Below are 27,565 nucleotides of genomic sequence, written 5' to 3' on the forward strand. Positions count from 1 at the left end.
ACAACTCTCTGTCATAGTTTTAATAAAGCTTGAACATCGTGAACTTAACAAGGGTACAGTTTGTTGCATTGCTTTCATACTGTCTTTGACACAGGCACTGCGTGTCAACAAATGATTTATGATCACTTTTGCTGTCATCAAATTTCTCCCTGGCCCACCCACTAACAAACACACACACACACACACACACACACACACACACACACACACACACACACACACACACACACACACACACACACACACACATAATAGCTATTATTTCCATCACCAAGGTATTCTGTGTTAGCAGTTAAGATTAAAGTATATGTTACTCTTGTCAGCCTGGCTGTCTCCACCAGCTTCATCTTTCTGGCAGAGGAATGTTGCTCATCATTGATGACTGTTGGTACATTTTCCATATTCTCTCCCGTCCAGGCCATACTCCATTGTGGTTTCTCACTAAAATAAACCTAAATAGAACCTTAGGGCGATGTTTACCTCCCACCAGCTCCTCTTCTGTGACTTAGTGGTCTGTATTTAGTGGTTATGGGATGTGTGAAAGGGACATTCAGTGGCCTGCAACCTTAAAAAAAACACATAATCTCTTTCACCTTCAGTGTAATTTTAGTGGGTTTCTTATGTATTAAGGCTTAATGGATTGTATTGCTTTAACATTTTAACATGTTATGTATCTAACCATTAAATTATGTGTTCCAAAATATTCTCTTCGTCTTCTTCTGTATTGGAACAATGATTGTACTCGATTGTTGCACAAAAGCACATTTTTGTTTTTGATCATTTCTTTCACTGAAACACATGGCTGCTAATGAAAAGGCTTGTTATAAAACTACAACGTAAGTAGTCTCATAGTCTGAGGGTCCTAACTGCAAACATCCTTTTCTAAATAGAAAAAAATCACAGCTTATTTTCAACATCAAGAAAAGAAGTCAAAATGTTTTTTCTGTGCAGTTGAAACCTGACACTTTATGGGTTGTGGTGTTGGTGAGCAGAGAGGGTGAGGAGATAGAAAGCTGGGTGTCAGTGCCTACCTTCTCTACTGAGGTGCACATCCCTCTGGACTGCTGGTCGACCAGCTGGGAAGTCTCTTCAAGAAGGTAAGACAAAATAGCATGTGATGATATTTATTAGCAGCTGAAACACTTTCAACACATATATTAAACACGAGTAAAGAAATCATTAAGGAAATCAATTAAATGTAGGTATAATCTGATACACATACATGTATTTATGGACTAATTGCACACACATCATCCATAGTAAATAGATGTACTTGCATAGAAAGTTTAGTTATTTGGTTGCTATCCTCATCAGTGCTTTTGCAGTAGCTTCTGGTGAACATGAATATCCTGCAAGTCCTGGGTCTCCTACAGCTGTTGACTGTGACTGCTTTCACTGTGAGTCTTACTTTAACAAAAATATTAATAATATTGTACCATTTAAATGTCCATGTCAGTGATATGTATTTTAGTACAGATGGAAATTGCAAAGAATGCTAAGTACAGTATGTCCAAAATCTCAACATTAAAAACAAAATGTTTGCTTTCTGACATATCTGCAGTCACTGATGCTGTTTATATGTCACAGAGCGGGTTTATACACGTTATGCAATGTGTATGGGACGGTTTGCGGCTAAATGTTCCAGCGTCTATTTTTGGAGTCTCCAACATGCTCTTAGTATGTGTTAGTGGTTTGTGGTGGGCTACGATATGGTGTGTGAGATGACTATGTGATCCAGAGGATGAGGGAGTAAGAGTTGTACCTTAAATTGTTTTTTCCAGCTGACACAGCCGACCCATGACTACTGGGGAGAGTTTGGAGCCTATGGGCCCTGCAGTCGCACCTGTGGCACAGGAGTGGCAATGAGAACCAGGAAATGTATCACGTCAAGGTGGGACAAAGTTGTGTGTTACGATGAGATAATAGGCTCATCTATTACAGACTTTGTGATAACGTTCCCTAGTATTTGATTTAGAATAAAAATACAACAATAATTATTATGTTTTTAAGTCATCTATCCTTTATCTTGCATTGATTTTTATTTTTAGTTACTACTTTATTCTTAGTAAAGGGTCATCTTATAAAGTTATGCACATTATCTGTATTTAAATGTTGTCATAACCAAGAAAGCCAAATGCATTTAACATGACAAAGAGATATGTGGCTTACATGCAAATTCTTTACTCTTGCTTACAGGACAGATGGAGGACATAACTGCATAGGATCTTCTAAATCCTACCGAACCTGTAATACACATGTAATTATCCTTAAACTGTTTTTTTCCTCATTTTATTACATCCAACCCCAACCGGCACTAATATTACATTTACATTTAGCTGATGCTTTTATCCAAAGCGACTTACAATTCCTACATATGTCAGAGGACGCATGCCTCTGGAGCAACTAGCGGTTAAGTGTCTTGCTCAGGGACACATTGGTGTCTCACAGTGGATTTGAACCTGGGTCTCTCACACCAAAGGCATATGTCTTATCCACTGTTCCATCACCACCCCAATCTTAAAATATGCCAATAATCCACAATTTTGTGTCATTGCAGGAATGTCCAGTTGGATCTAGGGACTTCAGGGAGGTCCAGTGCTCCCAATTTGACAGAACGGACTTTCAGAGCAAACAGCACACATGGGTTCCTTATTATGGAGGTATAAGACTTAATATACCGTGCTGAGTCTAGGTGAATTAATACTTTCAAATCTTGGTGTTTTATTTAACCCCCTTTGATTAACAGAGGTGTAGATGCTTACTAAGGTGGAAATTATATATACATGAAATTAACATAATAGACATAAATAGTGAGTGACATCACTGTAAGTTGTGTCACTGTGATTGTCTTAATTTTCCGACTATCTCTGTATTACAGTAACTCTGGTTCACCATATAAAAATTGGTGCAGACACTATTGGAGCTAGGTCTGTGATTGTTGGGGTTTGTATAAATTTTATCACAGAATTTTTATGGCTGTATCTCTTTTTGTAGCATCCAATCCATGTGAGCTGAACTGTGTCCCGAGAGGACAGAACTTCTTCTACCGACACAGACCCGCAGTGGTGGATGGGACACCATGTTATGTGGGCCGCACTGATATCTGTGTGGACGGCGTCTGCAGGGTGGGGAAACAACAAAATATTGACACACTTTCAGAGCACTATGTTGTACTGTACAGTATCTGTGGAATATCTATGTTTTTCTTAATTATTAGCTTTAACTTACGTAAGGAAAATTGGCTCAATTGTCAGTACAGCTCTTTCTCACACAGCAATCTACATTCACAAATACACAAGTAAAGTCACATTGAGTAGTTCAAAGGCCTTGCTCTAAGGCACTTTCACACTAGTTGTTGATTTGATATATAACTGATTTTATGTCTCTCTCCAGATACTGATCTACGGAGAGTTTATGGGCTTGGATGGGGACACTAATTCTGTACACTCTGCTGCTCCTGTTGCTGTTGCACCTCACCCAACGGAGACACTCACGTACATCTACAAAACCGGTGTTTATGGCGAGTGCTCTGCCACCTGCGATGGAGGCATGCAGTATCGCAGCGTGGCATGTTGGGCTCAGGATCCAGCCAACCCCCATGTGGTGGACGAGTCTTATTGCATTACCCAGCGCCTGCAGAGGCCACAGAGCCAGCAGGCCTGCAATATGCATCCCTGTGCTGCTGAGTACAGTGTCTCCAGCTTCAGTGTGGTTTGTACCTTACAGCAGAGGACTTAAATTTAACATTAACAACAACCACTGGTGTGATATAGAGGCTTTCATTTGTCTTGAATATCGTCTCATTTATCTATGATCGTTATGCAAAATTAATTTGGAAATAATATTTAATTTTTTTAAAAGTTTTAGTTGCTGTAAGATTGACAAAATTTTAATATCTCGGTCAGTGCTCTGTGACTTGTGGGGAAGGCCAGCAGACAAGGGAGGTGATCTGTGTGGGGCTTGGAGGTAACCATCTGGCTGACCACGCCTGTAGTGGACTGACAAAACCTCCTTCTGTCCAGACCTGCCGCAGACCTGCCTGTCACACACATGTCACATGGCATGTTACTGAGTATGGACTGGTAGGTGAAACAGAGCAACACACAGAAAAATACGTATCTCTCTTTTTTTCCACATTATTTAACATCTCCCTGTCTGGTCTCTGCAGTGTACTAGAAGCTGCGATGGTGGTGTGAGGGAGAGGAGAGTGGGCTGTTTTGATACAGATTTGAACCCCTACCCAGAGGCCCGATGTGGAACAGCTAGCAGACCCGTCTCTGTAGAGGCATGCAACTCACAGCCATGCCCCGGAGCACAAAGTAAGCCAAGTCTGAACTGTTAACACACTCTTTTGGTTTCATTGTGTGTGCTTGTTTGTATTTAATCAATCTACTTTCTCTTCAGTGGTCCCAAGTGCTCAGGACCCAAGGGCACATACCGTGAGAGGATTTGTGCCCCATGTTTCAGAAGACACCTCAGGTGTGTAAGGGTGTTTTGTTGAAATTCTCTTTCTTTATGTGATGCATTTATTTTATATGCGTAGCCAAAGCTGTAGTAAAGAAGATGTACAAAGAATTTTAAAAATGAGTGCGTAGCCAGTTATTTGAGCTCAGGTAATACCAAGACTATTGTTGAGTGAATGCATCCCCGGGCAGTGAATAAAATGTGCCCTTGTGTTGTAATTGCTGCTGTCTAGACCATGATTGCGTTTCACTTTCTTGTCCCTCATTCACAAACACAAAGCCCACAAAGAAAAGTGTTTCTTTTAATACCTTACTACTGAAATTAATATTTAGATTCCAAAAATCCAGCCAAGGTTAACCACTACCAAATTTAAACCTTCTGTAAAAGGTTAAACACATTTGTTCACAGGTCAATGGTATGTACAGTAGCAGCATCCTTGTTTGACCATGTCTATGTTTACTTGCTTTAGCTTCCAGGCCATATTCAGACATTAGGTATGATCCCTACCCTGCTGTGACTGGTCCTCAATGTGCTCAGTCATTCTATGGCTGCTGTCCTGATGGCCATACCTCTGCCACAGGGCACAGGAACGAGGGCTGCTCCCAAGATGACTGTGTCCGCACCAGGTACCACAGCTTCCTGGATCCAATTCTTGTAACAAATATATGACACTGATAAATGGCATACTGGCTCAATATAAAGTGTTTCCAACATTCCTTAGATACGGCTGCTGTTTGGATGGGGTGACTCCAGCTCAAGGATTTGGAAGGGTTGGATGTCCTGAGTACCAGGCAACTGTGGTAGGAATTACATCTGTTTCTCATCTTGTTTCAATAAACCCATTAAATATAGTTGAATGATGCAGATTTATTTAAAGGGCTATCTAGAAGGCTATTTAGAAAGATTTTTCTCTTCTCTCTTCCATTTCACTCTTTCTGTCATTCTCCCTGAGCAGCACACAGCACCTCCTGCCCCTCCATCCACTGGTAATGTGTGCTCCCTGCCTCGTGATGAGGGCCCCTGTGATACTTGGAAGGTCCGTTTCTACTATGACTCAGGCACTGGCAAATGTACCGGGTTCTGGTATGGAAGCTGCCAGGGCAATGCCAATAACTTTGTGTCCATGGAAGCATGCCAGAGAGAGTGCGGGGCTGTGGTGAGGGAGCCCCCACCTGCTCCTCGCAGAGTTACCCCAAGGAGAGAATTACCCAGAGGTCTTCTGAGGGCAAGGGCGTAACAGTGCTCACCAGCAACACCTCCAAATCATGGGCTAACCGGAGTGTTGTCTCTGTGAAGCTAATCGTGATATTTGTGCAAGCATAGTATTTACATATATGAAGACATACACAAACATGTATTGTAAAACTCAACACATCCCGGCTTTCTTTTAAACACAAGACTTTAGACAAGACATTAAAATTGATCTAGATAGCCTCACATTATAACTGACATAATCCCAGCTCATGGTTCTGATTTTATTATCCATTTGATCTTTGGCTTTTTGTTTGTGATGCTCAGTATATTCATTTGTGTATTTTTCCCTTATAGATCAGGAATAAAATGAAGTAATGTCAATGTGATTACCCAAGTTAAATCATAAACCTAATCAATAAATGTTCAGCTATCTGGTAACCTTGAACAAAAACTGGTGTTGGTGTTGTCCTTTTATTAAATTATTGATAGTTTTTTACAAAACAAAATACATTGGTGTGATGTAGGCTAACTTACTACATTTGCTCAGGTACTGTACTTGAGGAATCTCATTTTCTGTTATTTTACACTTTACTACTTTATATTTCTACTCCATTACATTTCAGAGGCAAATATTGCACACAAAACATATGATAATTTTATGAATATGAGAAATTGTTATAGATTAAACACACAACAGCATCAACCAGCTACAACATTAAATTACTAGCTACACTTTAATGCCTCAGTAATAATAATAATCCAGTACAAAAAGACATTGCGATTATAACACTGATAGGAGCTACATTGCATAAGAACTACTTTCCTTTTGATACTTACTGGCTAATTATTAAGCTTATACGTAAGTGAGAGTCTAATGTAGTATTTTACGGGATCTACTTTTTGCTAAGGATACAAATACTTTATTTCACCACAGACTGGTCTTGTATTTTGAAACATTTATTTTGAAACAAAAACTTTATTTTGAAGGCATTTCATTGTACAGCCGGAAAAAGAATTATTTTATTTCCTCTCTGAATATTTTCCCTTAGACAGCTAACGTTACATCGCACGGGCCGTTTAGAAGCAATAAACAACGATTTTTGTTACATATATAGAATAGATCTGCGGTCAGCACAAACATGGTAAGAGTGTTAAGTTTAACATTTTAAGAGGTAAAATTCGCAGTATTAGCTATATTAGCTTCTGTTAAGTCAACATAGTTAAGCTAACAGCTAATACGAGGCTACCGTTTACTAACTTAACGTTACTCTGTCAAACATTTTTTGTCCAATTCTTCTTTGGTATGAACACTAAGTTTAATGGTAATGCTTAAGGGACTAATCCCTGTTTGCTAGTTTAAATACAGATAAAGTATGTGAGATATGTTGTGTAAGATTAGCTATTATGTTAACCTTACAGTTAGCTATATAACGTTAACAAGCTTTTGCCCACTGTTTGAAAACCTCTGGGAGAAGGTTTAAACCAGGTTCAAACAAAAAATCTGTGTGTCAGTAATTCAGGTGATGTAGTGTGATATAAAGAGCTGGCGTAGTTTTGTTTATTAAATATTATTAATAATTTTTACAGTCGCACACAATTTTGCTTGTCCAACCAACCAAGAGACCTGAGGGCCGCACATATGCTGACTATGAGTCAGTGAATGAATGCATGGAAGGTGAGTCTTCAGCTGTTTCAAATTATTTTTCACCTAATAAATCACGGTACTTTTTTGTCTTTACCTTTGGTGTATTAAACGTAGCCTAAAACTGTATTTTGTTGTTAGCACTATTACAATTTTATTTCAACAATATTCCTCAGTGAAGCCACTGGAATATTTATATAACGTTAGTTATAAGCATATTAATGGATTCCTGTCATTATTTGGAGGGTAAGAGCATTAAATATCTTATGTCTCTCTCAGATAAGAAGTGTTTAATACTATTTACAGTTTAGGATCTTTGCGATATGGCTATAAATATATTACACATAAATGTTTTTATATTATTTTTTAATTTCTTAGTTATTTAATGGTAAGTGTGATGGGTAGGAACAGACAACATGCACAACAAACTAGAGTTGAACTTATAATATCTCAACTGGAAGCTAGTCTGTTGAACTACAGAGCCACTGGAGCCATCATTGACATTAATAAATGTATTTTTATCACATGCCCAAAGTGCTTAAAACAAGTAGTTGATCATTCAGATATATCAATTCAGTTTTTTAATTTCAATCCTTTTATTAATCCACTCTTATTTCTCCTGTCCGTCTCCCTTTTTAGTAAAATATGTAGTGTCATTGACTTTACAGTATCTAATGAACCTTGTTACATTGTTGAGAAAGCGACTATAAACACTAAATTAAGTTCATTGGTATCTGTACCATTTAAGCTATTTTCTTTTGATGTACACTTTTAGAAATGGGTTTGCCTCCATTCAGCATGTCCTACCTCTCTTCCAGGTGTTTGCAAAATGTATGAAGAGCATCTTAAGAGGATGAATCCAAACAGTCCCTCTATCACTTATGACATTAGTCAGTTGTTTGACTTTATTGACGACTTGGCAGATCTGAGCTGTCTTGTGTAAGTATGGTTTTAGCTCGATTTTTCAATGAAAAGCAACCTTGCATTGGATGTATTTATCACTTCTAATAAAAATATCTTTTAAATTTGTATACAGGTACAGAGCTGACACTCAAACATACCAACCATACAACAAAGACTGGATCAAGGAGAAGATATATGTCCTGCTGCGGCGTCAGGCTCAGCAGGCAGCAAAGTAAAGGCATCAGTGAGGAGCTGTCCTGCTACACACACTGCAAAGGACTTTACTGTACATTGGGAAATGAAGGGATTTGAAAAATGGGAAATGGAGTCGTGCTTTGCAGCATGCATATGTTTGTCATTTGTTACACTATAATGAGAGTGCGGCTAATGGCTGCAAGATGGAGAGGGATCCCTGCTCGGAGAAATGCTCCCCAGCCTAGATAAAAACATTTTTTTGTTTGTCAGATTTTTAACCGTGTGCTTTCAGTTCCCTTAAAAGTTATGTGATGTTTTTTTTTTCTATATACCTTTACTGGGCAGTTAAATTTCAACATGTTGTGTATTTTGAATGCAGGTGATTTTGGGTTTTTTTTTTTTATGAGAGAAGTGTCTGCAGACTGACCCGTTTAACTGATCCCAGAAGATTTATTTTCCACATTTCGTTGTTATTACTATTATTACTATATCCTACCATCATGATGTAAAATGGTGTTTTTGTATACATTTTGCGTAGAATCTGATTTCAACTATCCATGTTGCTATTTTCTTTGATTCAAATTAAACAGTTGTTTTCTGGCTGGTCTCCACTCTTCCATATATAACCTTTGTCTCAATGAAGAATACATTTTCCTGTTAATTCAGTGTCAGAATAGAAAATGCTAGTGGACAAGGATCTACAACTCTGTGGATCCAAATGGTTGGACTACCGGGGGAATATGATGCAGAGCGAGTGGATGGTAAGTAATATATAAAAGGTATAGGGACTAAATGTTGGATGATCGTAGAGACTCTCGATGAGAAATTGCGAGTAAATAACATTAAAAATCGATTTTTCTGTCCGGTCATGTTACTGTCTCTTTAAATGTGGCGGGCTGCCCTGTTGTTGCTGTGCTGGAAACCCCGTACTGACTGAAGGGACCCAAGATGGCTGAATACTCACGGGGGGGCAGTTAGCAATTATCCGAACAAGACGTCGGGGAATGAATGGCAAATAGCATTATAATGTAAAGCGTAACCTTGAAGAAATTATACGAGTACAGTTTGTTGCTTTGCATAATTTTTGGGAATGCATGAATACCAGTAAGGAGAGACTGGTCTCTCCGCGGCCCCGAGCCAGAACATGGCGGAACACTTGGGAAAGAAATAGCAGCTAACATTAGCTAGCTGGCGTATTATTCAGACACAATTAGAAGCATTGGTCCAGGGTAAACACGGTGTTTGCGGTCCGTAAGTGTGAAATAATGTTGTCGGTGCACCGCTCTGGTCATTTTGTTTCAAAGGGTTGTTTAACATTGGATATGTGGAGCGTAGGCAGTTAGCGTACTCGCTAGCTTGTTAACTCGTTAGGTTTGCTAGCTAACGTAACTGGTAAACGTTGCCCGCAAGCGTACAAACTGTACTAATAATAAGCAGGTAGTGTTTTGGTGGCCAGAGGTTGTAACGGCGGGGCTTATTCTGAATACTCTCAGCTGTGTGCTATGACTTTGATATGTCTGTCAGCCCTTGAGTTGTAGATTAACATTAGCTAACGTCAGTGCTCCGCTCTGTATATTACACTGTCGTTAGCTTGCTACAATGGGCTGTAAGCTGATTTTGTGTGGCGCGTTGCCTATAACCCTGGCGAGATAAGTTTTGAGGCAGCTTGTTAAAATAATCAGATATTTTAGTTGTGGCTGCAGAATCGATCGAGGAATCTTCCTGGATACTCGTCCGGGTTTTACTCTTAAGGTCCTTCAAAGGACTGCTAGCCTGGTTGACCCCTAGTTAACTTAAGTTAGTAAGTTGCTACATTGTAGAAGTGAACAGGTGTACAAAAGTGAATTGTGGGGTTACTAGGTGAGGCAGACACCTTGTAAAAGCCTTGAAGGTCCGGAGGGGGAAACCGGTTACAGCTACCTGCCAGGATGACGGACACTCGTCGACGAGTCAAAGTCTATACCCTCAATGAGGACAGACAGTGGGATGACCGTGGGACTGGGCACGTCTCGTCGGGCTATGTGGAGCGTTTGAAAGGCACGTCTCTACTGGTGCGAGCCGAAAGCGATGGTAAGGAGAGAGGAATGGCAAATGCCAATTTAGAGATCACCTGCAACGTATTAGCCACAGTAACATTTGCTCAGTAATTAAAATACGTAAGCAATACCTTCCACACAGACAGATTTTAACCATTTAACCCTCATTTCAATATATCACATATCGTAACTTATTAGAAAAATAATTTAGACAATATTTATTTATTTATTTTTTGACAGGTTCCCTACTACTGGAGTCCAAAATCAATCCAAACACAGCCTACCAGAAACAGCAGGTCAGCACATAGCATGGTTCAGTATGCTCATGTAGAATATGGATTTTCCTTTTCTGTGTACTGATTGTAAATGGGCATTTTCTTCTTTTGGAAAGGATACATTGATAGTATGGTCAGAGGCTGAAAATTATGATCTGGCACTCAGCTTCCAGGAGAAGGCTGGTTGTGATGAAATCTGGGAGAAAATATGCCAGGTAACTACACTTCTGTTTGTGTGGGCGTATGTTTGTCTGCTCAGTCTGTGCATGCATTTGATATCTACTGTGTTTGGGTGTTGCTGGTGATAATTTCTGTTACTAGTCACATCCAATGTCACTCGTATGTTTGTCCCATTGTTAAGGTGCAGGGAAAGGACCCATCAGTGGACATCACCCAGGATGTGGTGGACGAGTCTGAGGAGGAGCGCTTTGACGACATGTCGTCGCCAGGTCTGGAGTTACCACCATGTGAACTGAACCGCTTGGATGACCTGGCTGAGCTGGTGGCCTCCTCACTCCCATCACCACTGCGGCGCGAGAAACTAGCTCTGGCTGTGGAGAACGAGGGCTACATTCGCAAGCTTCTGGAACTGTTCCGTGTGTGTGAGGATTTGGAGAACAGAGAGGGACTCCACCACCTGTATGAAATCATTAAAGGCATCTTCCTGCTCAATCGTACTGCGCTATTTGAGGTCATGTTCTCTGACGAGTGCATCATGGACGTCATTGGTTGTCTGGAGTTTGACCCAGCACTCCCGCAGCCACGGCGGCATCGGGAGTTTCTAACTAAGACAGCCCGCTTTAAGGAGGTGATCCCCATCTCTGATCCTGAACTGCGTCAGAAAATACATCAGACGTATCGTGTGCAGTATATTCAGGACATGGTGCTGCCCACGCCCTCTGTTTTTGAGGAAAACATGCTGTCCACCCTGCACTCCTTCATCTTCTTCAACAAGGTGGAGATAGTGGGCATGCTACAGGTGAGATAGGCAGATATAATTATAAGGTTTGCAAGTTAAGGGTATTGGTTATTTTTAAATAAGATGAGTGTTTGCTTACTGCAAAAGCAAATTATACAACTGTATGAGTTTAATACAAACAGGTGTTTCAAATAGACATCTCTGTCATAATATGTAACATGAAAATGCACACAAAAGAATATTTTTAAAATGGAGTTTATGCAGTAAGGACTGGAAATTACAGTAGAATTGTTGAAAGGTTTTATTTTTGGCTGATTGTGCTTTACTCAGTCTGAGTTTGTCTGCTAGTCTTTATGATCATGTGATCTTTGTGTTTTTGTACTGTGTCAACTCAGCAGTGTTTATGTATGGCTGTCTCCATAGAGATGGAGAAGTGTTGTGTAAATCAGTTATGCTGTGGTAGAGGAAAACTGAAACTGGCATGCTGTTGACTCTGGTACACACTGTGTGAAATTCTGAAGTTAAACACTACTGATATTGTCCTATTTATTTATTTATTTATTTTTTTCTCCTCTCTTTCCAACAATCAGTCTTGTCCAGCCAAAAATAACAGACCAAGGGTTTTATTCAATTAAACTAACACTTGATAAACTAGATTGCAGACATTGAATAGAGCTGGGTCGTCAGTGTAAAAAAACTTACGTATATAACCCCTCAGGAAAATCCTCGAAAAACTTTGTCGTAGGTTTTTAGACTAAATACAATACTTGGAAATAATGCAGTTGTTTTAAATAACAGAGAAGGAAATATATGTTTTTGATTTCTGGCTGTGAATTGAATCTTAAGAGGCATTTGGTGCTTGTATGTTGTTCCTCAAATGTAAGTCGCTTTGGATAAAAGCGTCTGCCAAATGAGTAAATGTAAATTTAATGATCAATTATGTCACACTTCATTCATTGGTAAATTTGGGGGATGTTATTTTTGTTTTCTGGTTATTTGTATGTAACTTGTACCATTATACATCAACAAGAATTTTATTATGATAGATTTAGTGGAAAGAAAATTTGGCCCTATATAAGCGTGAGGGTCAAGGGTGATATTTCCGTATCCTGATATGTTAACGCTCTATATAATACTCATCTACTTATCTCCCCTTTCCATTTTGATGTCAGGACGATGAGAAGTTCCTGACAGACCTCTTTGCACAGCTAACAGATGAGGCTACAGATGACGACAAAAGACACGAACTGGTATGCCATACCTGCATCAGAGATTATTTATTTATTTATCAAATACTATTGTCATTTTTATGCCTCCCTGTCAGCGATAGCTGTGGCATTATGTTTTTGAGTTGTCCGTCTGTCACATTCTTGTGAACGTGATATCTCAAGAAGACCTTGAAGGAATTTCTTCAGATTTGGCACAAAGGTCAGTGTGACCTCACAAAACACATTTTTAGCCTATAACTCAGATTTATGACCATATTTCACAGTTCATTCTGACAATGAATTGGTGACCCTTTTGACTGTCAAGGTTACTGTGGCATCAAAATTACCTTGACAAACATGTTTTTGGCTCAAGAGTTGATAATTATAACCCAAAAGGACAACTTCATTGTGACATGATTTACTGGAAAACTTTTGTGGCCATTATTAAACACCATAACTCAGAAACAGAAGAGGAGATTGTGACCATATTTCACAGTTCAACAGTATATTCACTGGAATCATACATATGTGTCATTAATATAGCGATATTTAGCCAAAAAGTACACTTCATACCTTTTTTCTTTCAGTTACTTCCAAGTATTCACTACCTACATTATGAGTCTGGACAGACACCGATGTAAACTGCAACTTGACTGGTTGGTGGAGGCGTCCAACCACGAGGCGGTAATTTGAGTTCTCCTTGTCCGTTGTTTCATAGTCATGTTTGTTTCTTCCTCGTAGGTGAACTTCCTAAAGGAGTTCTGCGCATTCTCACAAACGTTACAACCTCAAAACAGAGACGCCTTCTTCAAGACATTGTCAAATATGGGCATTCTACCTGCACTAGAGGTCATACTGGTGAGTACAGCAAGCTCAACATAAATCAGAATTAAGTTAATTGCACAAGTTTGCTTTGACATAAGAAGAAGAATTTGGCTTTTGCTGTCAGCAGCTTTGAGAGCGAGATCCCCCCCCCCCCCCCTTTTTTTTTTTGTTTTTTTTTTTGTTTTTGTTTTTTTGTATTAGGATCATGGAATGTGCCCTGATAAATTAAAAGCTGACGTACTCATGTCAAGCAAAACAGTGAAGAAAATATTAGAGTTTTTGCAGAATGTTGGTAAAACTGTACATCTATTCCATCCAATGCTATTTAGTTACCATGGATTGTGCACATTGGATTCAGACTCCTTTTACTGTGGTATTAAATTACATTGTGGTGTTACTGAGAGGCACAGATGATTTGTATGTATTTTTTTTTTTTGTTTGTTTGTTTTTTTTGATTTGTGCAGTTCTTGTTCAAGAAAATAAGATTAAACTGTTTTATTATCTACTTGAAGGGTGTTTCAGCACTTCTCATAAGGAACACAACATTTTTTTTTCTTGAACAGGCAAATGAACTCGTTCCGCAGTGAAACAAACCAAATATTGTTTTTGTCTGTATAATGAACAACCATGAGAGTGGCTACTGCAGGTTGTTACGGTATTACTTGGTCTGAAGACGAAAGTGTAGAAAGGAGCATCTGCTGCTTTTGGGTTGAATTACAGCTGAATTCTCCTGCCAAGTCTTGTCAGACACTTATTGAACTGGTGCATCTAATCATACCTGATAATAATGTCTATAAGGAGAGTACGCTTTTAAGTCAGCTCTTGGCAACACTGAAATCCTGTTTCAGATATGTGCATTCAGAGAGGTGGCAAGGCCTCTTGATCACTTATGTGTGGATGTAAATCTGACCAGAGAGGATATATTGCAAACATACCTAGCTGTACTGATGCAAAAAAAGAGTAATATGTTGGCTGCTGTGTTTGTTTTGTAGGGCTGTACAATTGCTGGAAATTTAATCATGATTTTGATTTTTGGCTTCCAACGATTATAAAAACAAGTTAGTTGAATTAAAACGATAGTGCCGCATGCTGTTTCGCAATAACACTCGTTTTGTCTTGCATTTTAAATCCAGCGCACCCTTTCCTTTACAACGGCGCCCCCCGCCCCTCCCTAAAAGGCCCACCGCTCTCATCCATGTTGTTACAGGTTTACTTCACCTCGAGCCGAGATGACGGCGTAATAACTGCTAATTTGCTAGTCACCAATATGATCTTAAGCCTATGGCATTTTACAGTGCATAAATTAGCCTAGCAGCTAGCGGACTGTTCATCTACTCTGTGCTTTACAATTTACATTATTTATGCTTATACTCAACCCGGTGTTTTAAGCCTTCCTTTACGTGGTCATTGCTTGTAAAACATTCTCCGTGTCCTCGTCTGTATTACCGGATTTATACTTTTCACCGTTAGTTTAAGTAACTGCATCTCCCGACAGAACAGCACTGTTGAATTTCAGCGTTGTAACATAATGAGGTGTTGTGAACTGAAATACTTCACCTGTCACCTGCTCTGTTGCACTCCATGTGTGCGTTTACACACAGACACACACAGTATTGTAGTCTTCCTCTTGGCTCTAAGATGGCTTTTAAAGTTAAAAATATTTGATTCCTTTTTCATGGGCTATTTTGCATAATGCATTATCATCTTTAAAAATTAAACATTCCATTTCGAAAGTTTAATAAATACATGATGTTTCCTGAGTCGGTCAATATCGTGATTCAGAGATGGGGACTCGAGTTTGAAACTCGGACTCAAGTCTGACTTAAGTTGCGCAAACAGTGACTGGACTTGACTTGAGACTTTCCTCAAAAGACTTCAGACTTGACTCGGACTCGAGATGCGGGGCTCGTGAACAATGTTTATTTTTAGGAAATGTCTGATGAGCTAGCTAGTTAGAGTTTAGTAAGCATGTTTAGCTCAGCATTGGCCATCTAACATTAGCTTGCTTCTTGCTTTAGCTACGACCTACGGGAGGTTAACTTCCGACTGTCGTTCGTTATGAAAAGATGAATGAGCGTTTGTTTGCTTGCTAAACTTCTGGTAGTCGTAATCATTTACGTCCCTCTGGCTGCCATCAGGTTTATTGTTGATCGTGTAACGTTACAGTTTTATTTAGTTGACATTACACTGGTTTGCGAGTCTGGGGGTGTGTTGACTTACAGTACTTCATAAGCTGTCATTAATTGCACTGCACATTACATGGTTGTGCTCTGTAAATGAAAAACAGGTTACAGTTACAGAATCCCTTATAGCTAAGCAGTATTATAAACAGCCTGGATTGAACGCAGCAGGTGATACAACATTCATTATAACCACGAGTATGGCTGGGCAATAAAACAATAATGATAATTATTGCAATATAACTTTCCTCAATGTTAATATAATGTTCAAAATATCGTCAATAAATATTTGGTTTAATTTATTTGAATCACGAACAAATTGACACTTAATTTTTCTATTAAAATATTTTTTGTTGAGGAAAGTGGACTGAAAAAAGATTTACTAATCATTTGTTAATTTTTTTTATCATAATAGTTTTGAATGTTCTCCCTTAGATTTGTGATCCACCGTTTTGGTGTTTGTCCCATTCTAACTGTAAAGAAAAGTTTAACTACATAATTAACCGTCTGGTTTCTTTCAGTCAGGAGCAAAAATCAACCTTTAAACTTGAAAGAAATAAAGATTTGACATTTTTTGTGATAATTATCAATATCGAATGATGTGAAATGTTTTTATCGTGATAACATTTTCGGCCATATCGCCCAGCCCTAACCACGAGTGACTTGAGACTTGACTTGAAGCTCAACGACTTATGGGTAACTCTGTCGTGATTTCAGTTATGACAAAAATAATCATGAATTTTGTCATAATCGAACAGCCCTTGTGTGTAGTGGTTGTGTGGGTGGGGTTGGCTGTTAACAACCTGAAAAGAGGGAATGCTCTTAAAAGCAGATAAAGAGGTCATGTGAGGACCAAATAGTCGCATGTTGAACTCGCATAGTGTTTGGCTTGATTTACCGCTAATTCTGTTTTAACTTTAAGAACCGAGTTTGGTGCCTACTACCTACTTAAAGACAATATATTCAAACACACTAACACTGCAAGTACATCACAACTGTCATGATATGCATCTCTTCTTAGAAATTTTCACATCCTTTTCTGTCATGATCAAATGAATGAATAGTTGTTTTAGTCCTAGTTTTTCTTCAGTTGCAGCATTTACTTTGGTTTTACTACAAAACCTGTGACTGCAGAAGAACAAACAAGTAACATGGATCTGATACAAGAGGACAGATTAAACTGCCAAATACACTTTGTTGTCAGACAAAATGAACTAGCAAGCCAGTCTGTGAGCATGCAGTTGGTTATGTTCTTGTGTTTGTACCCCACCCTCCTGTTTGATTCAATTTTGTGAATAACTTAATCTTGGAATACATAACACTTGCAGGTCGGGAAAAAACACCTATAAACAAATGCATAAAGCAGATTAAAACCTCAAATAGTAGGTGGATCACCACCAATCAGGTCTATCAACCGCTCTTATGTTGACAGATGTGTACACTTTTGCACATACAGACATTGTGAGAGTAATACTTTCTTCCCCTCTTTCCTGTCCACACACCCCCTTAGAAGTAAACTGAGAAGAAAGGAAAAAATAATTGTGCCAGTGGATTTCTATGTGATAGGGTCCTTGTTTGATTTTCACATTTGTTGTCATTTCATTTCAAAGATAAGACTTTATTGATCCCTGAGGGGAATCCACTGACAAATATATAATGTATGTTCATGAAACAGGGAATGGATGACGTTCAGGTGCGTGGGGCAGCCACAGATATTTTCTCTTATCTGGTGGAGTACAACCCCTCCATGGTACGCGAGTTTGTCATGCAGGAGTCTCAGCAGAATGATGATGTGAGTATATGAACAAATACGGCCAGAAATATCATAGATTAATATTCATATATTACACAAGTGGCTATAAACAACTGTTGTGGTGCTAATGACTATTATTGGTCTGCCAGGACATCCTCCTGATCAACCTGATCATAGAACACATGATCTGTGATACAGACCCAGAGCTGGGTGGAGCGGTGCAGCTGATGGGCCTACTGCGGACTCTGGTGGACCCCGAGAACATGCTGGCTACTGCAAATGTAAGTTTGCGGGCTACTCCTAACCATGTCAGTAAATCTGAGTACTTGATACTTAGATCCAGCTTGTCCAGAAGCACATTTTAATGTTTTATACTGTTTGTTTTTTGCTTGCTCAATTAAGTTCAGTCAAACAGGAGCAAAAGCCGGGCAGCTCTGCAAGGACAGGGTTGTTCCAAGGAGTGAATGTTGGCGGTGTTCTAAATATCCACATTCCCCCTTTTAAACAAAAAAGAAAGAAATGTGATCCTTATCTAGATATTGGCTGTTAGAACAGAGTACAGATACATGAATGAAAAAAGTTACAATCCAGTAACTGAAAAGGTTGTGACACCCAGGCTTTAGCTCTGCACCATTGTTTTTAAGTATTGCGCACTGTAAAAACATGCATTGCAATAGATATTAAAGTGGTGTTACTGTGGAAGAAACATGTTCTTTCTGCATTTTCCTTTCCAGAAAACAGAAAAGACAGAGTTCTTGAGCTTCTTCTACAAGCACTGTATGCACGTCCTCTCAGCTCCGCTACTGGCCAACACCACAGAGGAAAAGCCTAGCAAAGGTATTGAATACCTACGAGGTGTATCTGTACATGGGTGTTGGTTTTGTTAAAATAACATTGAGATTAATGCACAAGTACTCCCTTTATTCTGTTAGATGATTTTCAGACATCCCAGTTGCTGGCCTTGATTTTGGAGTTGCTGACATTCTGTGTTGAGCACCACACCTATCACATCAAGAACTACATCATCAACAAGGACATTCTCAGGAGGGTGCTGGTGCTCACTGCCTCTCAGCACGCCTTCCTGGCACTATGTGAGTCACATGCAATCACAGTTAGAGCTTTAATTTTTAGTGCCAGTCCAATCAGACACATTTGTAAACAATTGAACCTTTTGAAAGCTCATTTTGAATCTAAATTCAAAATTCATCTTTTGTCTTTCTGTGCCCAGGTGCCCTGCGCTTCATGCGGAGGATCATTGGTCTGAAGGATGAGTTTTACAATCGCTACATCATGAGAAACTTCCTCTTTGAACCTGTCATTAAGGCCTTCCTCAATAACGGCTCACGCTACAATCTCATGAACTCAGCTATCATTGAGATGTTTGAGTACGTCCGTGTGGTGAGTATTGCATGTCATTTCCAGATTGAATCTGGATATGATTTTAAACTGTTTACATTTATACCTGGTATTAATATGCATCTCCAGTATCCGATCATTGTCCAGCTCAAAAAACCTAACATCACATCATGCTCTTGTTTGCGTGCGTCCAAAAAATGACAGACTGTATAACAACTTTCTGAACGTGTCTTTCCACTGTGATCTGTGTTCATCCATGGATTTATATACCCATGTTTTCCTCTCTCTCGGTGCACCGATGTAATAGCTCGGCCGGAAAGTGAGTTCATATTCACAAACGGATACATTCAGTTCACTGTTGACAAAAATCGTGAGCATGTTCAATGATTGGCGCTATTGAAATGCATTTATGCACAACACTGTATGGACACACTGCCTGGATGTGTTGTCAGACTTTTGAATTTTATTTGGGGGAGGCTGCGACCGGTACATTTTTCTGCTCACGTTGTGGTTGTATGCAGATAGACAATGCATTTACATTTACACTTGTGTTCAGTGTGGTCACAATGCTTCCCTGACCACCTCTGGAGGTGGTTTGGCCAATTGGCTCACAGTCCGTCATCGGTACATCTCCAGTGCGTTTGCACCCGTACTTTAATGTGATTAAGCACATCTGATTACAGTCCCGTCACCCAAAACGTATTTTAATGCCAGGGGTAAACAGCCTCATAAAACCTGTTTAAACCACTCATGTCTTACGCTGTCGCAAGGATGATGTATGGCTCACTGGAGAACATACACTGATTTACTGATTTCACCTCAATTGACAGAATTCTTGATCATTTGTCTCATTCAGTTGTGTACTTTTTTCAACTTTCCATTTAGGCAAGGTAAATTGATTATCTGCCAGCCTGACATTTTATACACCTCAAAAGAACATACTTTTACTATTTAAGTGTACAATGATTTATAAATATGAGTTGATAGAATATGATCTTTTCACCACATTCCCAAAAGTAAAAACGTGTGCTACATATGTTTTATTGATTCATTTTAACTTGTTTGGTGTTATCTCCCCTCTCTGTTTCTCTCCATTCCTCACTTTCTCCACTTGTCTGACTTTTCAATACTTTTTCCATCAATTTCCGCTTCTACTGGGTTTTCTACACTCCTCTTTCTCTCCACTCCCATTGCTCCCAGGAGGATGTGAAGTCTCTCACAGCTCATATAGTAGAGAACTACTGGAAGGCTCTGGAGGATGTTGACTATGTCCAAACATTCAAGGGCCTAAAGCTGCGGTATGAACAGCAGCGAGAGAGGCAAGACAACCCCAAACTGGATAGGTGAGAAAACCAAGGCTGCACTACTACTACTACAACTATTACACTGTCACTAAAGATTGGCACTGACAGTAATCAGTGTTCTTTCCATTTATTGTGAGACACTCACAGACAAAGCATCAATATGAAAATCAAAATTATGTCCCAGTTAGAGAACTCACATAATATGCTAAAATGACCAATGTATCGTTTCTTTTTTGTGTTTGTGTTTTGGGGAGTTAGGTGTCTTCTGTCAGACTACCATTTTTTGAAAGTGCATACTGTTTTGTTTTAAGTATGTCCTATTTTATTTATATCATCTTTTGAAATTCAGCCTGTATGCTTGTACTACACTGATTTGATAAAAGCAAGTGTTGTGCAACAGTTAATTATCTATGACTGACTGAAGTCCACACAGTCAGATCAGAAAGTGACACTGTGCAGGCAGAGCATGTAGCTTAAGACCATTATTTTTATTGTCGCAAGTTAAACTCTTGCCAACACCGACAGGTGTTTTCTTTTTTAAACTTTACTTTGCTGATGGGATATTTTCTTGTGTTGATATCCAGCAATTCTCAGAAATGGTTCATGTTTGTTGTGCATACAGACAGCTTTCGATTTAGCTTGTGTGTTACAATTACTATTAGCTGTGTGCTTGTGTAAAACATAGTTGATGAGACACTGTGGACAGAACAGATTAAAATATATTTTATATGTTTATGCTTGTTGAACAGGTGTATTGATTGAGGTTTTTTTACTTGCAAAGGTTTTAGTACATGTACTTACATCAACAAGCGTAGTTGTTGTCAACTTGAGTAATCTTGGGCTGCGGTCAAAGTCAAAAAAATCTCCTTTCCTAACCTCCTTTCCTTGACCTTGATGGAAAAAAAGGCCTTAAGGTCAAGGAACGATGTAAAGGAGAATTCACAAGGACTTAGGAAAAGAGGACCGCAGGGCTCAGAGAATCTGACTGCTCTTTTCTAAGCGACGTAATTATGCGACGGCGGATGTTACTGATGTGGCTTGCCGTGATAAAACTACAATATTCCGAAGATGGACAGATAGAAAAAGCGCATCTTTGACACTGCGCCCCATGTTGTTGTAATGCAGGCAATCTAAAGGTGGACAACACGGTGGAATATATTACTTATTAACCAAGATAGCAAAAAGGCAGATAAGGTAGCCTACCAGTCACTAAATAATGGACAGGGTTGTCGCATTGAGAATGCTTGCTCACACTCACCCTCCTGCCCACCCATAGGCGTATTTATCAACAATGAATCCCAATTGTATGTAAATAAAGTGTTTCCCACAGAATGACAGTGTAACTGTGCCGAGAAAGAGGGTGGAGACAGTGAAGTGAAGAAAACTCCAAGGCTGCGTTCGAAAAGTCTTATTTTACTTAGGAAGGTTCCTAACTGAGTCTCCTTTACTGTCAACAATAACCGAGACCCATGCCAGCTGTTACTAGTCTTGTAACGCGATCAAAGTGAGGATAATGTTGCAGCGTGTAGCCTCACGTTATGTACTGCAGCCTTCAGCAAATTAATTTTACTTCAGTCACAGATGCTGACACCCTCACCTTAATAAAGATCAAGCTGAATAAGCTCGACAGTAGGCGTTTCCCACACACTGATTTATTTGTGGCAGCCTGCCACATTATCAATGCTGATTTTCGATTGAGTTTGTTACCATTTAAAATGGGTAAAATCGTATTTGATGACAGAGCTGCGCGGTGCATATATTCTGTCAGCATCTCCTCTCGCCCCGTTGCTGTCTGTCTGTCTGTAAGCCGACGCGCACAGCAGGACAGAGGCTGCAGCCTGACAATAAACACTAGGGTCTTTAGGTCCTTCACCCGTTTATTCCTCAACATTTATTGGTCAGCACTAATGTGTATTTTGTTTTGTGACCACTAAACGGTGCATTGTCCTATCCAGCATGCGTTCCATCCTGAGGAACCACCGCTTCCGCCGTGATGCACGAACACTGGAGGATGAAGAGGAGATGTGGTTCAACACAGATGAGGATGACCTCGAGGATGGTGAGGCAGTTGTTCCTCCCTCTGACAAGATGAAGACTGAGGAAGACCTGATGGAACCTATAAGCAAGTTCATGGAGAGAAAGAAATGTACGTATGGAAATGTGGTGTTTTCCACTCTTAGTAGATACTTTGGTGGGGAACTGTGAGGTTAGATAGAATCTTTGTAGTTATTTGTTACAGGACAAAAAAATTCTTCCTAATGGTGTTTATTTTAAAAAAAGAATCCCCTATCTGTTGTGTGGGGTGTAAATCGTTATGCAGTTTAGAAAGTGCATTAATATATCTTTAAAATAAGAGGCTGAACTTTTAAGAGTTATATTAGTGTGAGAAAGGTCATTAACAAGTAGGAGTCTTTAGAGAAGCACTGAGTAGGGAATACTCTCAGGAAAAGACTTCGTAAAAAATTTTAATTGGAAGAATGACCATTTCTTGTCCACCTCTCCCTCTGTGCCCCCAGTGAAAGACACAGATGACAAAGAAGTACTGGGGAAGTCGAGCTTATCAGGCAGGCAGAACCCCAGCTTCAAGCTCGCCTTCTCTGGCTCAACTAAAGCCAGCCTGTCCAGCCCACCTTCGTCTGCCTCATTGAACCCAGGTTCTCCGGGATCACCGGGTTCTCCAGGTTCAGGGGCACGGAGCTCACCCTCCACCACAACTGTAACCACAAAGGTACCTGTCGGCATGTTAATGGTAATGGTGTGGGTCTTTAACTTGAGTCATTTTCTGTGAAGATTCAACTTCAGTGTTATTGAGAGACAAAGTTTAAAGACAAAGCCAAAAAATTATTTCGCACAATGTCTGTTTTGTCAAACACTACTTAACTGAAAGGAAGGAAGAATTTGGTGGAAATTGAGCTTCAACTATGAATCTTCACACTTAGACTGCCACTTTTCACACAACTCCCACCATACTTGTTGTGTATTACAAAGACTGGTCGTCATCACCACCAGTGTGGTATTTGGACAGTACAGATTTTGTACTTGTTAGTCTCCATCCCTCCATTTCCCCCTGTCTTAATAAGGCTAAAAATCGCACATAAACAAAGTTACATGGTTTATGGTTCAAGTTGGTTTTAAAACAAGTGCATTTGCTAACAACGGCAACATCACTACACAAAATGAGTTACAAGATGAGACAAAATACAGACAGCTTTGGGACAGTTGGTTGAGCACTAATGGGTTACGTTTTGAATGTTGAAAATGTTCCCACAATTGATAGATTTCTGCAATGGAAAGATGGAAGTGGTGAAGTTGCGAAGAGAAACTGAGGAAAGTTTAATACAACAGAGCTGCTAAATTGTAGTTATCAATCTACTTAATGTGCAGGTAGTATCGCGTAGCAAGCCCAAACGAAAGTCTACCAGTGTTATCCTGACGAAATAATACGTTCATATGTTTTTGAAGTTTGTCTCTTGTCTTCCTCAGGGTGGTTTAGTGGGACTGGTTGACTATCCTGACGATGACGATGAGGAGGAAGAAGAGGAGGATGATGGCGAAAGTAAAGAGGAACCTCTGCCACCTTCAAAGAAGTCCAAACTGAGCTCCTAAAAAAATAAATAAATAAATAAATTTAAAAAAAAAAAAAAATTTAAAAATAAGCATCACTGTCTCAACTTTTGCTCCGCTCAGACAGTTTCAGCGAATCGACTTTACACAGAAATGATAAAACTTGTAAAGAAATTGAATGAAAGCGACCCCTCGCCGTCAGCGGGTGGCCAAAAGAGGAGCAGACGGAATGGATACCAAGCCTCCTCAGACTAGCCCACTTCATACAAGTGCCAATCAGGAAACCAGGAGTGAAAACCCGTCTGAAAAGTGGAACAGACGTGTGAAAGCTGGGGGGAAAAGATCACACTCAAAAGATCGTCTGCACACTTGGACAGTATGAGACGGGTTGGACTTTGGTGATTTAGCAACTGGAGGAAAAGACCACATACAAAAACACATGTACACGCAGAGTGAAATCCCAGAGAGCTTACGGGCTCGGACCATAACCCACTGCCCCTCCCCCCACCCCCCACTCAGGGAAGGACATCACAGCGGCCCAAATGGGTCGGCCAATTCAGACCCAGAACCACCACTCGCACCCCCACCCCTTCCTCAGAATTTACCTTCCTCCTTGTTTCTTTCTACTTCTTTTCTCCTCTGCTCTTTCTCCCTCTCTGTCTGTTGCTTATTGTCCCTTTTTTTTTAAGTTAGTATATAGGACCAGACGGGAGGCAGCATTTGGCAAAGAGCTGTCCTTGTTGTCGTTTGATGATGTCATCAGTGTCGTCGTTCCTCAGCGGACGTTCTTTCTCTGAAGAGAAAAAAAAAAGCCAGCAGTTTCTTGATTATTTTCTTTTTGTTCTGTATTTGTCTCTCAATCTTTCTCCTGTTTTTTTTGTAAATGACAACAAAAAAGACCTGCCTTTAAATGTTCAGGATGTTTTCAGTCACACTTGAACAGGTTTTTAAAGACCTCAGTAGGTGAGCTAGTTTTACCCTTTTTGCCCTTTGAAACTGCAGATTTTTTGGAGAATTTGTAATCCCGTCTTGATTAAAGATTGAGTGGAATTCTAGATGTGATGAATTTTGTCATATCTTCTCTTTTTTTTCCTTTTACATGAGTGTACACTTAGTTGTTCAGAATATTTGGGACCATTAAAATGATCTTTGCTGTAAGATGTCCTACTACCCTTTTGTCCTAATAACTCAAGTGTTTCCTTGCTGCATTGCACTGTTATTGATCAGTTGGGGTTTCCTCAGCGCCACAAGAATTTGACCCTGTATTTGTAGTACAGACATTGCTGCTGTTGGGTTCATCGGGTCACTCAATTCCACACTGTGAAGATTAAAGAAGGACCTCCAATCCCACCTTGAAACTGTTGGGACCATTTGAAAATGCTGTGTACTTTAGTGTCAGTTATTCCCTAGAGCACATTGATTTTGTGAAACAATGGAGACTATTAAATATATGGTCTCATTTTCTTAGGCTAGGACAAACATGATTTGACTCTAGATTTATTTCACACCTGTGTTGGAGTTCTTCTAGGAATCAAAGCAATGCCAGTATATTGTGAGTAAGTACAATTGATGGCTGCACTTCAGTTGCTGATGTCTTTATAATCCACCAGGTGGCACCTTCAGTCCATCAAAGAATTATGAAGAGAAGCGCATTGCCTGTCCTCATGGGTCGTGTCATCTGTATTTTTAGAATTCTTACAGGGATGGTGTATTTTAGTAAAGCGTAGGTCAACACTTGGCTGAAAATGTTTGATGAACATTTGATGCATTTATTGCATAATAATGGTTCAGCGCTATTGTGACAGTACAAGATGGCCCTTCCTAAAATGCTTCAGCAAAGACCAAAGGGTATCGATTGGGTGGCATCTTGGCTTGTTACTTTTATGAGGATAAAGTGTTCAAAAGAAGGCACTGCATATGACAGCATCACTACAAACTCTGGAAAAAAAAACTGTAAAATTTTGACTACTTTAGGAACTTAACATTCTGGAGGGAAAACAATTGTGCTCTACCATTACTTTTACCCACATATTTGACTGACTAACATTGTTTTGGGCTTTTTTTCAGATGCTTTTGCCATTTCATAACTTTAATAACTTAAAGTCACATCACTCTGGTAGACCTTTAAAGTGTTCTGTCTTTTTTTTTTTTTTAGAATGAGTGAAAATAGTTTATGAAAAACATCAGCACCTCCCAGCGTATGTGGTCACCTCAGTGGGAGTTCAACTCAAAAACAAACGGCATCAAGGCCACCAAGGAGTCACTGTGTTGTCTCTCCAAGTGCATTGTGGCCTTCAAACATTGCTTATTAATTAAAACTCAACAGAAGAGGATCACTCGGTGCTCAGCGTGCAGCGAGAGCCGTCGCACAACGCCTGTTAAGGCTCCCATTCACATGAAAGCCATCTCCAGACAACAGCAGCTTTTCAGGAGCAGCCCTCCCTGCCAGCCTCCGTTTGCTCCTCAGCAGGAGTGTGGCGGAGTGTGTGTGATCTCCCTCTTTGCCACTGGAGAGGCCAGGCGTCTCCTGGTGCCAGCCACTGCTCCACCAGAATGCCGGCTCCACTTCCATTGCCAAGGCTCTGCCCGCCTGTATGTCTGCCAGACTGAAGAGTCCCCATCGGTGACACTGCTGTCCAGCTTCCTGCTGGGCTAATGAAAAGCCTCTTTGACAGCTCTCTTGATTGGCTTCACTCCCTGAGCGTCCAAGCTCTACCAGTTATCAACTTTCTCTGGATTGATCATATCACTAGACCTCTATACTGCAGCATGTGAAGATGCACTGCATACATTGCGCTGCTTTGGGGAAAAGTTGTATCATTATTTTCATGAGACAAAACCATAATTTCATAATGCAAGCAAAGGTGAAACTAGGAATTATCCTGCTGCCATCCTTCCCAACACATTGAGTTAACTCAAACACACCTCCAAATGTTTCATGGGCAGTAGCTACCCTGTCAACACTGAGTGGTTTTAAGCACCAGTAACTTGTTTAATGTTTTTCTAGGAAGGACAATCTATTTTAAGGTTGCATAAGAAATACTGAGCCACATTTTATTGCAAAATCAAAAACTTAAGTATACAGTTTTGGATTTTTTTTTCTCTAATAATAATAACAACAATAATAATAATCTTTATTTGTACAGCACTTTTCAAAAACAAGTTACAAAGTGCTTTAACAAGTGTAAAGACAATAATACCCAAAAGATAATAATACAAAAACAATACAAGATAAAAGCATGAAAACATTGAAAAAATTAAAATACACGTTTAAGATAAATATAAAATTAGTAAAATAGAATAGAATAAAAGGGATAAAATAAAGTAAAATAAGATCGGGAAAGGCTCTCCTATAAAAGTATGTTTTAAGAAGGGACTTAAGAGTTCACTGACTCAGCCGACCTGATTTCCTCGGGCAGGCTGTTCCAGAGCCTCGGGGCCCTGACAGCAAACGCTCTGTCCCCTTTAGTTTTCAGTCGAGACTCTGGAACAGACAACAGACCTCTGCCCGAGGATCTCAAGGTACGTGCTGGTGCGTATGGGACTAAAAGGTCAGAAATATAACAAGGCGAGAGGCCATGAAGAGCTTTAAAAGTGATCAATAGAATTTTAAAGTCAATTCTAAAACATACTGGGAGCCAGTGTAATGAAGCTAAAATAGGAGTAATGTGGTCATATTTCTTTGTTCTGGTTAAAAGCCTGGCAGCTGAGTTCTGGACAGTCTGGAGTCGATCAGTAGATTTTTGG

The 27,565-nt window shown here is 39.7% G+C and overlaps 3 protein-coding genes across 4 annotated transcripts; all 3 read left to right on the plus strand.

The window, feature by feature from the left end:
* The first annotated feature begins 1,022 nt into the window (after positions 1-1,022).
* Positions 1,023-6,039, plus strand: paplnb (papilin b, proteoglycan-like sulfated glycoprotein). The gene is made up of 13 exons (XM_046061085.1): positions 1,023-1,097; positions 1,315-1,397; positions 1,782-1,891; positions 2,197-2,257; positions 2,558-2,660; positions 2,995-3,125; positions 3,394-3,711; positions 3,906-4,082; positions 4,169-4,319; positions 4,405-4,479; positions 4,934-5,090; positions 5,186-5,264; positions 5,420-6,039. The coding sequence occupies exons 2-13, from the start codon at positions 1,341-1,343 to the stop codon at positions 5,699-5,701; spliced, it is 1,701 nt and encodes a 566-aa protein (XP_045917041.1). The 5' UTR covers positions 1,023-1,097; positions 1,315-1,340; the 3' UTR covers positions 5,702-6,039.
* A 637-nt stretch (positions 6,040-6,676) lies between these two features.
* On the plus strand, positions 6,677-8,998 carry erh (ERH mRNA splicing and mitosis factor). The gene is made up of 4 exons (XM_046060355.1): positions 6,677-6,800; positions 7,246-7,333; positions 8,119-8,239; positions 8,337-8,998. The coding sequence occupies exons 1-4, from the start codon at positions 6,798-6,800 to the stop codon at positions 8,437-8,439; spliced, it is 315 nt and encodes a 104-aa protein (XP_045916311.1). The 5' UTR covers positions 6,677-6,797; the 3' UTR covers positions 8,440-8,998.
* A 329-nt stretch (positions 8,999-9,327) lies between these two features.
* smek1 (SMEK homolog 1, suppressor of mek1 (Dictyostelium)) lies at positions 9,328-24,976 on the plus strand. Of its 2 annotated transcripts, none has more exons than XM_046060357.1 (15): positions 9,328-10,468; positions 10,675-10,730; positions 10,826-10,924; positions 11,071-11,688; positions 12,801-12,878; positions 13,578-13,694; positions 17,517-17,633; positions 17,744-17,875; positions 18,329-18,431; positions 18,527-18,685; positions 18,823-18,992; positions 20,151-20,293; positions 22,210-22,400; positions 22,771-22,982; positions 23,738-24,976. In XM_046060357.1, exons 1-15 carry the CDS (start codon positions 10,327-10,329, stop codon positions 23,858-23,860), a joined length of 2,460 nt encoding a protein of 819 aa, XP_045916313.1. In that variant the 5' UTR covers positions 9,328-10,326; the 3' UTR covers positions 23,861-24,976. The 2 variants fall into 2 exon arrangements, with proteins under 2 accessions (XP_045916313.1, XP_045916314.1); XM_046060358.1 differs by having other exon boundaries at positions 20,154-20,293.
* The last annotated feature ends 2,589 nt before the right edge of the window (positions 24,977-27,565 follow it).

Source organism: Micropterus dolomieu, linkage group LG10 (genome assembly GCF_021292245.1).
Source record: "Micropterus dolomieu isolate WLL.071019.BEF.003 ecotype Adirondacks linkage group LG10, ASM2129224v1, whole genome shotgun sequence".
Lineage (NCBI taxonomy): Eukaryota > Metazoa > Chordata > Actinopteri > Centrarchiformes > Centrarchidae > Micropterus > Micropterus dolomieu.

What these genes read in the sequence shown, in the direction of transcription:
- paplnb (XM_046061085.1), top strand. Translation starts at nt 1,341, where the DNA reads ATGAATATCCTGCAAGTCCTGGGTCTCCTACAGCTGTTGACTGTGACT. An exon ending in ACCGAACCTGTAATACACAT is followed by an intron (nt 2,258 to 2,557) that starts GTAATTATCCTT and finishes GTGTCATTGCAG; the next exon opens with GAATGTCCAGTTGGATCTAG. An exon ending in GATGACTGTGTCCGCACCAG is followed by an intron (nt 5,091 to 5,185) that starts GTACCACAGCTT and finishes AACATTCCTTAG; the next exon opens with ATACGGCTGCTGTTTGGATG.
- erh (XM_046060355.1), top strand. An exon ending in AGTGAATGAATGCATGGAAG is followed by an intron (nt 7,334 to 8,118) that starts GTGAGTCTTCAG and finishes CCTCTCTTCCAG; the next exon opens with GTGTTTGCAAAATGTATGAA. An exon ending in GCAGATCTGAGCTGTCTTGT is followed by an intron (nt 8,240 to 8,336) that starts GTAAGTATGGTT and finishes ATTTGTATACAG; the next exon opens with GTACAGAGCTGACACTCAAA.
- smek1 (XM_046060357.1), top strand. Translation starts at nt 10,327, where the DNA reads ATGACGGACACTCGTCGACGAGTCAAAGTCTATACCCTCAATGAGGAC. An exon ending in GGTGCGAGCCGAAAGCGATG is followed by an intron (nt 10,469 to 10,674) that starts GTAAGGAGAGAG and finishes ATTTTTTGACAG; the next exon opens with GTTCCCTACTACTGGAGTCC. An exon ending in GACAACCCCAAACTGGATAG is followed by an intron (nt 20,294 to 22,209) that starts GTGAGAAAACCA and finishes TGTCCTATCCAG; the next exon opens with CATGCGTTCCATCCTGAGGA.